We start from the raw sequence: 16,867 nt of genomic DNA on the forward strand, positions 1-16,867 counted from the left end.
AAATTTTGACACAATGTTGCTGGGTATATTCTTGATCTATGGTAAATTTTCAGATTTTTCCGATAAGTATAAATTCTAATTTTGCCTTTCCCTAATTCGTAAAATTTGAAACCCTAATTGAATTTTAATTAATTTTTGTTTAATAATTCGGTTAATTGGGAAAGGGGATATAATTTCATGGGCCAGTGGCTAATTTTAAAAATTATTGGATTAAAATTTTGAATGGTTTCGTTAATTTTAATCGCACTTAAACCAAATTATTAAAAATCTGAAAATTAAATGTTAATGAACGATTTAAAGCTTCGGATTTTATTAATTAAAAGTTCAAAATTTAATTTTGATTCGTTCGTTCTTAAAAGTTTGAATATTGTTAGCCCTTGATTTAATAATTTTACGAAATTGGATTGTCGTTGGAATTTATTAAATCGTTAAAAATCGTTGTTTTTCGAAAATAAAAATCGTAACTTTTTGAAAAACAATATTAATGCAAGTTCGTGAAATTTAATTTAATTTTAATTGAGTTGGTCCGTATCACGAACCAAAGGCACGAACACAAGTATGGTGGACGTATGGCTCGTCGAGCCATACGGGCTGATATGCTTAGGCCGAGGCGCATGCGACACGGGCAGCAGCAAGCATGCTGCGTGCCTCGTGCGCGCTGGGCGAGGAAGGGACAGGCGGGACGCTTGCGAGGATGCGACGAAGCAAGGCGCGAGCCATGCGACGTCCAGCACACACGAACGCACAACACGCAGCGCAGGGGCAGCGATGCTGCGGGGACGCGCGCGCTAGGGCCTGGGGGTGTGTGAGCCGTGCTCGTGCGCCTCTTGGGCCACACGCAAGGCATAGGGCTGGGCGCAAGCATATATACATTCATACATTCACGCATAGTATATATATATATATATATATATATATATATATATATATATATATATATATATATACTATGCGTGAATGTATGAATGTATGTATGCTTTGCATGAACAGGTTGTTTCCTAAGAATCGATTAGTTTTAAGATCACTAAATAATCGAACCAACATAGAAACAACTAGGTCCAAAGTAATATTGAGTTTAAAAATTGCCTTCCAAATCAAGCACTTACAAAAATCTAGGGATCTAAGATAATAAGTTTACGCTAAAGCGAGGTGCTATTTTAGTTGACTTAGGTGGTAAGGCGTCCTAAAGGAGCACGTTGATTGTGGTTTCAACTCAAACAACAATGGCATTATGTTGTGGCAATGGGATAAATTATGGCACTACTTTATTAACCAAGAGTAATTTGGAGATTACTAGCAATAGGCTTTGCTTACCTAAAATCTTAAACTACTTAAGACATGCTAAAGATGCTTAAGGATTTAGGACTTTTGGGGTCTTGGAATAGTTTCATTCATTTTGGACCATGTTTTTGCTTTTTGCATGAATTAAATGTTTAATAGCTTTGATGATTGCGTGAATGCTTTTATTTCAAGTTATTAAAGTATGATAAATGTTTTTCTTTGCTAGTTCATTTTGTAGAATCGTAAATCTTCAACTTTATTGCGTTCGGACGATAGAACTGCGATATTTCCTCGGTCGATTGGTAACTATTTTGAGAGCGATTCTCAATGAAAAGGAGAATGAGAGCGTATCTTGAATGTTATTTTCTTATAGTGATCTTCATGGTTGTTTTCAAACTAGAATTTGAATGGTAGACCAATTGGACCTCATATATTCAGAATACTAAGTAGTTTTGGAATAATGAAGTATTGAGTTAAAGACTCATGTATAACCAATGGTTAACAACCAATTTTCTTTTGATTCGATAATGAATTAGACTCATTGGATGTTGTCATTCAAAGTGAACAAAAGAAAGGGACTTTGTAAGCGTAACAAAGTACGAAGATCAAGCAAAGAGTAAAATCTTTAGGACTATAAGAAAACGTGCTAGAAAGGATAGGAAAGAGGAACAAAAAAAAAAATGAATTCAATATTCAATTTCTACCTTGAAGTTTATGTTAAAGAGAAACGACTTAGCAAATAAACTCCTATGGTATTAGATTACCGCTTGAGGTTCTAAACTCTTGTTAAGAACTCAAATTCCGGGAGCTAAGTCTGGTTATTGACCTACAAGTGGGAAATGAAGCAAAATTGTGCTACATTAATTGTAGGGTCATCATGTTTGTTTTAAAGTCCTTCTAAAGGCTGGAACTTAATGGTATTATGTTCCATTAATCATCATAATTAATTTCTGTTTGGACAACGGAAAGACTCACATTCAAAGTAAACAAAAACATTCGGTGAGTGTTTATTTGAATGCAATGGTCATTTAAGGGTTGAGTCATATGATTGATTAATAAACAAACGAATCTCTTCACACTCAAACTTCAGAAGGTTCAAATCAAACATTTTGATTTGTGTTCCACATATCTTTGGCCATGTCATACGACCATATCAACAAGTCAACATTCTAAGATTCCATGGCATGGATTTCTGAAAGTTGGTTAATTTAAGACAGGTGGGTCTTGCTTGTTGAACATGACATAGAAGTGGACTATTGTTAGAAGTTGCTAGACAATGAAGTTCATGGGCCAAAGATGGATTTTATGACTTTCCTATTTCACAAGAATTTGAGAAAATATGGCTATATTTACTCAAAGTGAAATGTGTGAAATGCTTCAATGTAATTCACAAAAGGGTATAAAATCAACTTGGCAAGAATTTTGGAACATCTAGGCTGGGTCAAGGTGATGTTTGCATGAGCCAAGAAAGATTATCTAGATTGTTTATATGGCATTATAACAATCGAAGCTCCATAAGAATATGGTATATCCAAATGGAGAAATCGGAATCCATTTCGATTAACGATAATCACGACTATTTTCCTATATAGTTTCTAAATGATACTCTCAAGTGACTTTCACACTAAACAAAGTTGTCAAAGCTAAGGATAAGATGTCATAAGGATTGAACTTCGGTTCAGTACATCTTTTCAGTACATATATATCTAGGGTTGTCAAACCCAGTGGGAGTTAATGTTTACATCAAACAAACTCAAGAATAGATATATGTTTCTTTATGAGCGACTCATAGAAACAAAAGGTATTGATTCTACCACAAATCTGAGAACATATGGTTGTTGCTTAAGATAATGTCTTTTAGAAAACCATCATATTTCCAAAAGGCAAGTGGGAGAAAAATGACCTCGAATGGACTTCGAGTCAAGCAACAAACAAATGTAGGATACTTAGGAGTCTTTGGAAAAGCTCCGTACTTAGAAGCCTTTGGAAGAGCTTCGTGAAGACTTTAGAAGTGCTTCAAAAGAATCCTAATACTCAAAGGACTTGAGTAATGTCTTTATAGACACTAACGTTTGATGTTCAATACCTAGGTAAATCTTATAAGGAATAGAATTCAACCAAGATAGATATATAGATATCTTGAGGAATGAAAACTATGAAGACTTTGGAAAGTGCTTCAAAAACATACGATTTACAGGTTAGCTACGACAAATTAAAAATTCCCAAGTATGGTTTGAGGCCATCAGAAACATAAGTATGGTTCGAGGCCATACAAAATGGTTTGAGGCCATTTTATCCGAAATATCTTCATCTTAAAGAATCAAATCTATGATTTGGTTGATTTGCATAAAGGGTTCACTCCCATTAGTTGCAAACATGTTTTCTAAACATACAACGTTGATTTGCATAAAGGGTTTACTCCTATTGGTTGCAAACATGTTTTCAAAACATACAGAGATGATATTGTATACTCATACAAAAGAGAAGCTAGATTGGTGGTTTAAGATTGTAAACAACTTCACGGCGTTGATAATGTTGAAATCTTTTTCACCAAGTCGGAATGCTTGAACTATTTTGGATAAATCTAGCAATCATTGCATATGGAAATATGGCAATTGGAAAACGAAACACCTTACTCAATTGGACTTGTAGAAAGGAATTGTGTACATCACACAATGTAAAAAATTTTGGATGCTAGATAAAGAGCAAGCTTAAGAAATCTATTCGTAGATTAAAGCATGGAAGTGGGGATTGGACCATATTTGTCTAAAAGGCTATTGAGCAATCATAGCTTTATGAAAATATGGATCATCTTATAGATGAGGAGTTTAGTGGGAGCTAAGTCAAGTTTATTGGTTCTATATATGAGATACATATCTCTCTATTGAAAATGACATTCAAATTCTAAATGATTAGATTTGAAAGTATTTGTCAATATTAGAACCATGGCGAAACTTAGAACATACTGGGTTAAAGATCTATTGGATAGGATCTAAAGCGTTGTTTGGATTCTGTAAAAGTAATTACTAAATCAAACACAATTGAGAGACTCAAAAGAGACTCTCAACCCATATGAGTAAGTCTAAGTTATGAATGCTTTAACTAAGTATAAAGTTAGACTGTTATCACTAAAGTTAAGCATGAAGGACTTGAAGAGGTGCCTTCACCTTATATCACATGGCAATGCCAAGATTTTAGCAAGATTCAGTGTCTCTTGAAACAGAATAAAGCTAAAACATACATGGATAGATTTTAAAATGCGAATGGTTTTTGCATTACAATCAATCATGTATGATGTGATATATAAATCGCCAAGAAAACTCGTGAACATTGGATCGTGACGAGTTTATACCAATCTCTATTGATCTGGATCAAAGATCATTGGAACAGTATCAAGAACATCCAATACATTTGTAGATGTAGGATGAGCACTTGATAAGAGGAAGTGAAGATGACTAAAGTTTTGATGCTACATGCATTTGCCTAAGCAAAAGTTGAATCTTGTTGTTAGGCAAACCACAAACAAACACGGGCAATTAGGCGTCGTGATTAAAAGGTGGTTACATAGGTTCTAAACCATATGTGATGCATGGGAAACTGAATCAATGATTAGTTTCCAAGTTCTCAGTTGAAAGATGTATCTCCCACATCTCTGTGAACTAGTTGGAGTATTCCAAAAGGATGGCATCATTTGCAATTCTACATAATTGAAATGAATTCATTGTTGCCCAAGAAGCAATAAAAGGGAATTGTTTTTAGTGGGAGTTCTTCAATGAACTCAGGTTGATCACAAGTCTGCTACCTGGATGATTTTCTATTTTAGATATGATTATCATTCTAAACAGCAACGAAAGACTAGATCATTCTAGAAACATATTCAAAGATTTTTTCATCTTACATCGAAAGGCTTTCGATAGAAAAGATGCTAAGGATAGCAAAGTATGATAAACTAAACCTCTGCATTGAATGATACACAACATTCACATGCAGATATGGAATCAAGTTTGAGTTCCATGAATGTTTTAAGTATTGGGTGAAAGGCCTATATCTGTAAAACATTAAATGCTTGATTTTGGGTTAGAAGCCCACAAATTGGTAAACATTTGGTTTAAACATTTATCATTTATGAAATTATATTTCATAGTTCATTTAATCTTGGTTTAGTATTAAATGATAAGTCCATGTGATTCAAATCATTCAAATGGGATGTCAAGATGGATTCTTCGACAAAGAAACACCCATAAGTGAACTTGAATATTGAAGTCACAAAGGATCCCTTATCCAGGTCATTGAAAGGTGGACGACCAATGACTAATGAATATTAGATTGCAAGTAGATTACTTAGTTCTGTTTCTTGAACTAGAGTGACTGGATGTCAGAATCTTTTGCATAGATACTTATTGGATCTTGTATCGGATTGACCATGAGAACACTTTAAGAGATTAAAGTCATGTCATAGGTAGTTCTCATAAATGGTGATTAGAAACCGTTCCTCAGAACATGAGCGATTATGTCTGCTCGTTTGAGAATTAGTTCGCTTTGATACTAGCTAAACGTCGCACCGTAAAACGAGGCTATAAAAGCAGTAATTGGGCGTACTATGAATCAAAGTGAGTGTTCATAGATTGCAAGAATGGATTGTCCTCCTATCTTTGATAGGATATGGTGTTGTTGTGTAACAAGGCCTCTCGGAGAGTTAGATACTGTAAAATGCATGGCCGTGCTCAGAATGGTTAAGGCTTAACCTTCTGCAAAAGTTTAACAGTTGAGCTCTGTAATCCGAGAAACACTTCTGGACCTAATAAGGATGGCTTGGATCTTACCTTATGTTCAGTAAGTAACACTAAGTGACAAAGGAATGTGGATGCACACTTGTCTGAATGACAAGTGGGAGATTGAACGAAATATGTCCTTCACCCAAGGTGCATTAAGTCTAATACCAAAGGTTCAGATTAATTGCGAACAATTAATTCAGTGAGATCAAGTGATCGGAACAGCTAGCTGGAGCAATGCTTCCGATCAGTGAGTTCTAATGAATATTAAGCTCACAGCTTACTCTTGACTGAACCTACAAGGTCACACCAATGGCATGTAACAGATCACCGGATTAAATGAATCGGAAATTCATTTAATAGCTTTTCGGGAATTAGTTGGAAAACGTATTATACGATACGACCTTGCATCGGAATCGTATATCGTATCGCGAATATTCGTAAGCCAGGAAAAACGAATAAATCGTATCGTACGACGGTGATTCGTCGTATACGAAACGATAAATAATATATCGGAAATATATTAATCGCGGATACGAGGAGGCAACGCTGCCAGCCCAACGAGCTAAGGCGCGCAAGCGTGCAAGGCCCACTGGGCGTAGCAGCGAGCCAGCGCGAAAGGCCCATGCCTTGGCTGGGCGCGCGCGCGCACATGAGGAACAGCAGCAGCAGCAGCACACACAGCGCGGCCCAAGGCCCAGCGCCTATGTGGCTGTGCGCGTATGGGCTTGCGCGGATGAAGCTGGCTGGCGCATGGCCTTTGTGCCTTGGCCGGTTAGTATTATAACCTAAGTGTTATAATATTATTCCAGACACATGTTTTCCCTAACCTAATGCAAAAATCAGATTCTAACCTAAGGCAAGAGAAACCCTAAACTCTCTGTGCCTCCATTAGAATTGTTATTCCCAAAAGCACAAGCTCTTGAATGATTGTCTAAGCTACGGTTGTCAAGACGGATCTGAGCATGTCGGTGAACCAAGTAGAGGAACGACAAGTGGAGTTCTAAGTTCGTGTTCGTTGACAAATTTGTGGAAAACACGCTTCAAACGTAAGTTTGCTTAATATGTGCTTTATACATTTTTCCTGGCTTTAGGGATTGTTTCCGCACATGTTATTATGTTTAACTGTATTCCCTTACAGCTTTGGATATAAGCTGCATTGCATTCTTGGAAGCTTCTTCATTCTTTCGTGTCAATTCACAAAATCCATTTCATCTTGTTTCAACGGCAATACGGACAGTGATGCAGCAATCTCCTGTTCTCTTTCCTTCAATAGCAATTTCATATCTTCTACATGTCTTGCCTGTGAAATCAACTTCAAATTAGCCTGACTTAACTCCTCCAATTTCTCCTACTTGGAAGAAGCTGCTGCAATTTCCTTCTCTCGACGCTCTAATTCCTCCTTTGCTTGATTCAATTCAGCATGTTCCAACATCACCATTCTTTCTACTTCTTGTAGATCCTCCTCCTTCTTCCTCAAGGCTGTTAGAGCAGCCTCAATACCAGACTCGAGATTTTCAAGGTTAAGTCTAGACCAACATCTTGAAAAAAATGAGAATTCCCATTCAAGTGTTCTTCCAACTTCTGTGTCTGTGCAAACAATCGCTCCAGGAGAGCTGTTGCAGGTTTAGGTGTCCCATTGTTGTTGATGTTGGATATCCCATCTCCCAAGATCGAATTGATGCCATGAAGACCACAGCACTTTGTCGTTGTTACAAATGATAATGACCTGTGACTTTCACGGACCCCAAGAGCAAAACTGCAGAGATGAATAAAAAACAAAAGATTTAGGAGAACGACACTGAGTTTATTCCACAAATGTCAAAGCACAAACTTAGCGAGAAATTTAGACGGATCGAAATCATATATTCAGTGGTGTAGCCCGGTAAAGTTTTGTTTTGTTATACAACGAGACAACTTATAAGAACAGGTTGGAAAATAATGACCCTAAAATTTTGTCACTCAGACTCATCAAAAGTAATGAACTAAATTAAAAGAATATTGTTGGATCTTGAAATTTAACTAGTAGATTAGAACTTTGACAATTGGCCTTTAATTAGAGCCACCCGTGTATGATACTAATTGAGATGGTTACATATGTTGTAGGAGGAAATTCAGAAAATAATGGAAGAAGAACCAACACTTTCCCATGTACAGGTACTTTTTCTTCATTTATATGCTTTTTGCTTTTATTTTTACTTTCCCATGCCATGATATTTAACTTTTTTGCTTCTTAATATAGGTAGCACAAAAGGTGTTTAAGTCGAAGTATCGTGATCGGGTTTTGGGTTTTGGAGGAGGAATAACACTTAAAGAATTATCAGGACCACAACCTCGTAGGGCGGAACTTCAATCTAAGTTGAATGAGGCAAACAAACAAAATCATGTTCTTACCAATCGCGTGGATACGGTACAGGAAGAAAACAATGCACTTAAGAGTCGCATGAGTTCAGTTGAAGAAGAGCTTAATGCATTTAAAGAAGTGTTCTTACAACGCTTTTCAAAAGATGGCACTCCAAGACAGAATACTTCAACTAGTTAGATTTTTAATTTGTTCTTTTAGATTGAACAAGAATTACTTATCTTTATTAGAATTTAAAGACAAGGGATGTGATTTTTTATTTAGCATATAACTTGAAATTCTATTGTCAAAAATATTTTGAGTAATGAAATTTTAATTTTTTTGATTGATTTATAGTTATCTATATTGTTGGACAGGGAAAATGTAGGTGCTTTGAAAAGCGCAAATAATATTATTATGATTGCAATATTAACGACAGAATAGTTGGTCGTTATTGCCAAAATTCAAATTTTTGGCCCGTTGGAAAGGACATTTTACAAGGGATATGTTGGTCGTTATTGCTTAATTGATCATAGTGAATAAGCATTTAACGACGAAATACAGTGTCGTTGTTAAGTATTAACGACGGATTATTATTTGTCGTTAACTTTTAACGATGAAGTTTTAGCTTTGTCGTTAATTATTAACGACGAATTATGATTTCATCGTTAAAAGTTAACGACGAAACAATAATCCGTCGTTAATTGTTAACGACGAACCGGTAATCCGTCATTAATACTTAACGAAAAAACGGTAATTCGTCGTTAAGAAACATTAATAATTATCGACGAACATCGTCGTTAAAGCCAATAACGACGGAACCTGTTACAACGAACATCATGGCCGTCGTTAAAGGTTTTAACGACGAAAATTAAGACTTTTAACGACGAAATTGTTCGTCGTTAAATGTCGTTTTTCTAGTAGTGGTACTTCTGTTAGTTGGTATTGGAAACAGGTTTGTAGTACAAAGGAGAAGGTGAAATTGGTTTATACTGAGGCAGAATTGGGGGCAATGTCTAAATATTATGTGAAGCAGATCTATTAAAAGCTAGCTGGAAACAGACCATGGTGCATTGGGATAAATTAGTGTGGAACAGGCTTAACACTCCAAAACATATGTTTATCTCTTGGCTTGCAGTTCAGTCCAGGCTGCCAACTACAGCCAAACTGGCTAGAATTGGCATCAGTAACTCTGCAAGCTAGTTGTTTAATTTGTGGGCAAGGAGATGAGGATCATCAACACCTCTTCTTTGATTTCTCTTCCAGGAGGCAATGCCTTACAGAAATGAAGGCATGGCTAGCTGGGGATCAAAGCTACTGCTATTAATATGCATCACTTGTGTAGGAGCATTCAACATGGCAGCAGTACAAAATTTAGGAAACAGGTGTTTTATTCAGCAATTGTGGCAATAGTGTATTTTATTTGGAAGTGTAGGAATACCAGTTTTTGGGAGCATTCCATACCTAATGTAGATTACTATAGGTATTCTGAAACAAACTGTGAGGAGTAGGATACAGGCAGTCCTGCCTAAGTATGTACACAGGAAAGATGGCATTTGGTTTGTGAGTTTGTAAGCTTTGTATAAGCCTAGTTGGTTGTTTGTTGATTGCTAACTTCTTATTGAAATGGTCCAACCTAGTTGTTTTTGTTTCTCTTGGAGTTAGCTTAGGTTGTATTTGTTTTGAGCTTTAATATTATTCTCACTTGCTTAGCAAAAAAAAAAAGACACAAATTAGGTTCTACAATAACCAACTAACTCTTTAAAAAGTTTATCCATCAAAAATTACTTCATCCTATTAAAAGTATTCAAAACATGTTAAAAGTTATCAAAAACTGGGTAGAAGTCACACCGACGTACAATAAATTAATGGGAAATTCTCATTGGTAACCCTCTGTTTATGAGTATTACCAATGGTAAACAGAAAAAAAGAGAAATTCACGTAATGGCCTTCTACTCTTGATTTTCTTATGCCATGGCCTTAATGAGCCATTTTAAGGAACATTTGCGTTAAATTGGATTTGCTGTGGTTAATTGGAGTGACTATGGTTAATTAAACATTAAATATTTCCCCACCCAAATGAAAATAAGTTTCCCCCTAAATATTTCATACGGATGGAATGATGGTCCACCCATAATCAGCTAGGGATGCAATAAATCAAGGTTGTCTTCTCGCGCCACATATCGAATTCGTTTCCTCCTTTAACGCTTTTAACCCCAAATTAAAATATAACTATTTATCAGTCGCTAGAACTCGTGCATCGGAGACTGAAAGGAACATATTAAGAAAAACCATGGATTGTGTTACATGGACTCTTCATTACCTTACGTACTCGTATCATATCTTTGACACTCGAATATGGGTATGAACACCGAACACTTCATTTTGACCAAAATCATAAAACTTTACACGAAATAGTAAATTCGGACACTCGGATACGTACCCGTGTATCACATGAGTACCCGTGGACGTGTCGATTATTATTTTTTAGTTCAAAAAACATTTGAGTTTAACATGGTTTATTTAATAGATGCAAAGAATTAGAATGTCGTAGCTAAAACAACTAACCAAATAGTTAATGTTTTCTTTATCATTGTTCAAGAGTTATAATTACTGTTACTTTTGATATAGTTACTCTTTTATATTTCAGTAATTATTGAAAAAATTACTATATGACCTCTAAACCATCTATATCATATTGTTTATTTTTATAATATAGTAATTGTTTTACAGCTAAAGTTATTTTTCTATATAATATAGTTAATCTTTGGATAGAATAATTGTTCTCATCGAAATTACTATATTATTATTATTTTTTTCATAGTTACTATTCTGAAAATATAGTTACTTTACAGAACCTATAGTTTCTATAATTTACTCTTTTTGTCTGCAAGAATGAATATATAGTAGTAATTGTTTTACAGTTAAAATTACTTTTCTATATGATATAGTTACTCTTTGAATAGAATAGTTATTCTTATCATTATTATGTTCATAGTTATTATTCTAGAGATATAGTTACCTTACAGAACCTACAGTTTCTATAATTTACTCACTGTTAAAATTACCTAATTACCCTGGTCCATGGTAATCTTATGGTGGACCGGGTCCATGCAAGTGGAATTGCAGAAGGTCATAACATGAATTTTTTTATTTTTCTGTTTACCATTGGTAATACTCATAAATAAAGGGCTACCAATGAGAATTTCCCTAAATTAATTGCACATTTCACTGGATAAATGTGATACTTAATGCGTAGCATGAGCTTTTAGTAAAATTAAATTGAAAACATGATTTATTATATTTCTTAAAATATCATTGTATGTTGGATTGGATTAATAGTTGGTATGATCGCATATAGTAGGATCATATTTAGATCCTTACATTTTCAAACTGCATCCAAATTGTAAACTACTACCGTATATACCTAAAATCCAGACCAGTGACATATTTTTGGATGGTAGAATTATAAGATTATATGATTCAGATTGGAAATTTAACAACCATATATTCCATCTGTCTCGGAATACTTGACCTGTTTTCCTTATCGGGTCGTCCCTTAATACTTGACCTGTTTCTAAAAATGGAAATATTCTAACAATATTATCACTTCACCCCTATTAACCCACCTACTCCCTACTCCATACAAAAAATAATTAAAAATTCAACCCCTACTCTCCCCCAACCCCACCCCTTTACACATTTCTCACTAACTACATTAAAATAATACTCTACTATCAACTACTACCTATTAAATTAAATAAGTCAATTCAAGTCTCTTAAACTCTATGCCGGTCAACTAGGTCGAGTATTCCGGGACGGAGGGAGTATATAGACCGGATGCTACACATTTGCCACCTCTAAAAATAGTCATAAAGTTGGACAGGTGCGTGCTACGAGTTCAAAAACTACTAGATATAGATAGGAGCCAAAATCGGTACTCCGTATTAATTTAAGCATAATAAATTGCAGGCATTAATACATTCCGTGAAAGATATTGAATCGTATTGATGCAACCATTGACTTACAAGTAGTACAAATTTACACAACTCAATTGCTTGTATAGTTCGCATTGTTCTAATTAATTATGGCCTTTCTTTAATTGGCGGATTAACATAATCACATATGGCGAGGGACTTTAAAATGTAATTTAGTTATATTGGTTTGGTTGAAGAATGAGGAATATGTGGCAACAAGTTGGACTTGCCATTGTGCATATGGTAAATACCGCTACAATATAAACAATATTATGAAACAGATTAAAACAAAAAGTGTAAATATCATTTTGAAACTGATGCAATAGTTTTTAATGTCTATGAATTCTAAAAACTAACAACCACACTTGACGCATCTTCTTATATTAAAGGTTGAAACAAATCATCTTGAATTCAAGAATATGTTTGGGTGTTCTTTTACTCTGTTATTGGAAGGCAAATGTGATCCCAAATTAAACCTAAATAAGTAAATATGTTATCATGCCCTTGTATCATTGTGGACGTACTAGCGAATGTCGTGTCAAGAAGTCTAATGGAAAATGTGAAGCATTCAAGCATAGAATTAAATGGTCTTTTAATTTTGCCCGGTGGCCCAAAAGAAACTTAAAAATCCGAAAAAACACGTGATAATTGTTATCTATATATAGTTTGGTTCTTGGTTGGTGTATATATCAAACTACAACGCTTAGCTTCTTACCATCTTTTTGAAATAAGAAAACGTATTGAGCTTTCCATTAAAATATCAAAGAAAGACAATGACTAGCAAGGGCCAGAAATTCCCACCCCAAACTCAGGAAAAACCTGGCAAACAGTTTTTGATGAATCCACTCCCTAAGTCCGTCAATCCTCAATACAAACCTTCCAAAAAGCTTCACGTAAGACATGCTTTCTCTTTTATTTCTTCGGTTTCTTTTATCAAAATTTATATCTTGTTCCTATTTACGTACTACTCCCTCTGTATTTTAAAAATAGATACACTTTCTTTAAACGTCCGTATTTTATAAAGAGCTATACTTTCCTTTTTTGACATGTTTCTCAATTACGGAGTATATAAATATTTCTCTTTTTTTTGTGGTCCCCACATTTACTCACATCATCTTTTTACTATAATAAATAATTCACTCACTATCTCACTTTCATCTTATTTTAATAAATTCAATTCACTCTCCTAAAACTATATGCCGGTCAAAGTGTATCTCTTTTTAAAATAAGGAGGGAGTAACTTCTTTTTTATAAAGATCTCGTTACTATTTGCACAAATATTAAGACAAAAGTAGAAAAGTTGGTTGAATATAATAAAATATGGATAAAATAATATAAATGTGTAAAGATGTGGGTGAGTGTAAGAAAAAAAATTAATAAAGTAAAAGAAAGTGAGTGAAAAATTGTAAATATTATGGGTAAGAATAGTAAGGTAGTAAATTTACATGTCCAAAGAATTAAACAAAGTGTAAAGAACATTATGAAAACCGACTAAAACGGAAAATGTAAAGACATTTTGAAACGGATGTATATAGTACACCACAAGAGTGGTATCGGTGGTTCGATATTACTATCAGTAATTTTGAGTTTTTTGTTTTGAAAGTCGTGTGATTAGATTTATTTCCGGAGTAAAAATAGTCATACCTATATAGTAATCCGGTTGGTTTTAAACAATGACAACAAAATATAGTAAATTGTTTTTTATGGGTTTCATATTTTAGTTTTTAGTTTTATAAAAATACAGAAAAATGAAAAGAAAAAAAAAACGATACCGAACAAACTCTTAGATACTCCCTCCTTTTTATTTTTAACTCACATTTCTAAACTATGAACGTGTTCGCATTAGCGTTTGAGGTAGCGGGTAGTTTTTTGACCTACAGCTTGTTCGGCAGTAGCGTTTGAGGTAGCAGGTAGCGTTTTAACCTATTTAAGACGCTACTTGTAAAATTCGTACGTAAGTGTTTGACAAGGTAGTGGTTTAGTGGCGGTTAGCGGTGTTGGATAACTTCTGTCAAACGTTAAAATGAGTAGCGTTCCAAAAGTAGCAAGTAGTGTTTGATAAATTTATATTAAAGTTTTAGATAAAAAATATATATTTTATTGTATTTTACAATATTATACCTAAGACAGTACATACGTTATTGTTGCAGGGAAAGGTGGCATTAGTAACTGGAGGAGATTCGGGGATAGGAAGAGCAGTGTGTTACTATTTTGCGCTGGAGGGTGCAACTGTTGCCTTCACTTATGTTAAAGGCCCAGAGGATAAAGATGCAGAAGATGCTTTGGAATTGATAAGAAAGGCAGCCAATGAAAATGAAGCAGGCGAACCGATTGCCATTCCTGTCGATTTCAGCCGAGGTGAAGATGAATGCAAGGATTTGGTGGAGAAGGTTGTGAAGAAATTCAAACGCATCGATGTCTTAGTTAATAACGCAGGAACTCAATATTTCACAAACAATATTGAAGATATATCTGAGAAGCAAATAAGATTATCTTTTGAAATCAACTTTTTTGCCCCATTCTTTTTGGCAAAGTGAGTGCATTATATTTTCACTTGACCTTTACTGAACTTAAATACTTTCTGTAAAAATCTTGATGCATATATATATATATATATGTTCCATAATGGTGCAGACATTCACTTAAGTACATGAAAGAAGGTGGAAGCATCATTAACACAGTATCTGTTGTGGCATACCGAGGTGAAGAAAAACTAGTTGACTATAGTTGCACCAAAGGAGCCCTTGTTACCTTCACCAGAAGCCTCGGTGTCCAACTTATTAACCGAGGAATTAGGGTTAATGGTGTTGCACCCGGCCCGATTTGGACTCCCCTACATGTTGCTTCACTGCCTGTGGAAAGAATTGTGAGCTTAGGTTCATATGCGCCTATGGATAGAGCTGCAGAGCCTTTTGAAGTCGCACCATCTTATGTTTTCCTCGCGAGCAACGAGTGTTCATCTTATTTCACCGGTCAAGTTCTCCATCCTAATGGTATGCTACTTGTGTTAGTTCTTGTTTCTACCCATTCGTTCTCGTTTACATAATGTAAATCTTTCAACCTAAAGATTAACTAGCACGTTATTGCACCAATAAAAATAACTACTATCTCGTTTACGCTTTTTGTTTTACTCTGTTTCATAATGATTTTACATTGTGTTTTATTATATTTTTTGACATAAAAATTACTATCTTACCCCTCTTAACCCACAACATTTACAACTTTTCATTTAATTTCTCTTACTTTATTAAAAAAATATTCTTACACCTACTTACCTTTATATATACCCACTTTTTCTATTTTTTCTTAATATTTATGTAAATAATAACCGTAAAATCATTTGAAACGGATGTAGTAATTTTTATACATATAAGAATATACTAACTAGGTTGTGTTTCAGGTGGGTTGGTCGTCAATGCATAATCCAAGTGTGTCGTTTGTCAAGATATAATCCAATAAAGAACATGAGAGGCAACGCCTAAGTTCAAACAAATAATAACATTCTATGCAAAACATGGTTCAATTAATTAATAAAAGATGCTTTTCGTTTCGAATAAGGTCATGCTTCCGGTTCAAGATGCTTGCTTGTTGGCTGGTCGAACTAGAATTAAGATGGCCATTTCGTTTTTTATGTTTTATGCTGTTATCATATCCTTGTACCGTATGCAATAATATTTGTGTACCGTACTCTTTGGAGTACCTTAATATATAAATAAAGTTGGGATATTTCTTTCATATGAGACTTTTAATTTACTTTTGTTTTATTGGCCCTGTTTGGCAATTGGTTGTTGGCTGTGGTTGTCGGCTATTTTACTTGATTGGTTTGACTGGCTGTTTAAATTGGCTTCTTTTGTTGACTGTTTAACTGATGATTGTTTATAAATATGTTTGGTAAAAACAGTTGTTGGTTGTAGCTATGTAAAATGACATTTAAGGCCATTTAATTGGTTTTTGTTCATTTTTAATAAATGCACTGTATTATGTACGGAGCAAAACGTAATAACAAATAAATCAAATATAAATCAAAAATAAATTATTGTATGGAGTAATATTAATTAGAACTTAATTATCAATTATTAATTGTTAATTGTTAATTGTTAATTGTTAATTGTTAATTGTTAATTGTTAATTATTAATTATTAACTCTTAACCGTTAACCGTTAACTGTTAACTATTAACTGTTAACAATTAACTATTAACTATTATTTGTTAATTAATTAGTAAAAACAAGGATAAAAAAATAATTTAGATAAGAGAAGCCAAAAGCCAACTCCAAAAAGCTAGTAACACTAGCTTTTCATTTTTGGCGGAAAAGATGGCTTTTCAGTTAGCTAAAAAGTCAGTTACCAAACATAAATTTTCATTATGTTTTTTTACAAAACCAACATAAGTTGGTGGAGTTGGTGGGATACTCACCTTGTGACTTGAAGGTCACATGGTCGAGGTCGAGCCCCATCAGCTGCAAATTTTCTTAGGAGTGGCTCAAACGAATATCT

At 34.4% G+C, this 16,867-nt stretch overlaps 1 protein-coding gene across 1 annotated transcript; it reads left to right on the forward strand.

Annotated features, from left to right (window-relative positions):
- The first annotated feature begins 13,050 nt into the window (after nt 1-13,050).
- Nucleotides 13,051-16,106, forward strand: LOC110800584 (glucose and ribitol dehydrogenase). The gene is made up of 4 exons (XM_022005896.2): nt 13,051-13,264; nt 14,522-14,904; nt 15,006-15,364; nt 15,772-16,106. Exons 1-4 carry the CDS (start codon nt 13,145-13,147, stop codon nt 15,792-15,794), a joined length of 885 nt encoding a protein of 294 aa, XP_021861588.2. The 5' UTR covers nt 13,051-13,144; the 3' UTR covers nt 15,795-16,106.
- Nucleotides 16,107-16,867: the final 761 nt, after the last annotated feature.

Source organism: Spinacia oleracea, chromosome 3 (genome assembly GCF_020520425.1).
Source record: "Spinacia oleracea cultivar Varoflay chromosome 3, BTI_SOV_V1, whole genome shotgun sequence".
Lineage (NCBI taxonomy): Eukaryota > Viridiplantae > Streptophyta > Magnoliopsida > Caryophyllales > Amaranthaceae > Spinacia > Spinacia oleracea.

Excerpts from the sequence above, each read along its gene's own strand:
- LOC110800584 (XM_022005896.2), top strand. The coding sequence starts at position 13,145 with ATGACTAGCAAGGGCCAGAAATTCCCACCCCAAACTCAGGAAAAACCT. Across the intron at positions 14,905-15,005 it reads GCCCCATTCTTTTTGGCAAA|ACATTCACTTAAGTACATGA; the intron begins GTGAGTGCATTA and ends ATAATGGTGCAG. Across the intron at positions 15,365-15,771 it reads TCAAGTTCTCCATCCTAATG|GTGGGTTGGTCGTCAATGCA; the intron begins GTATGCTACTTG and ends GTTGTGTTTCAG.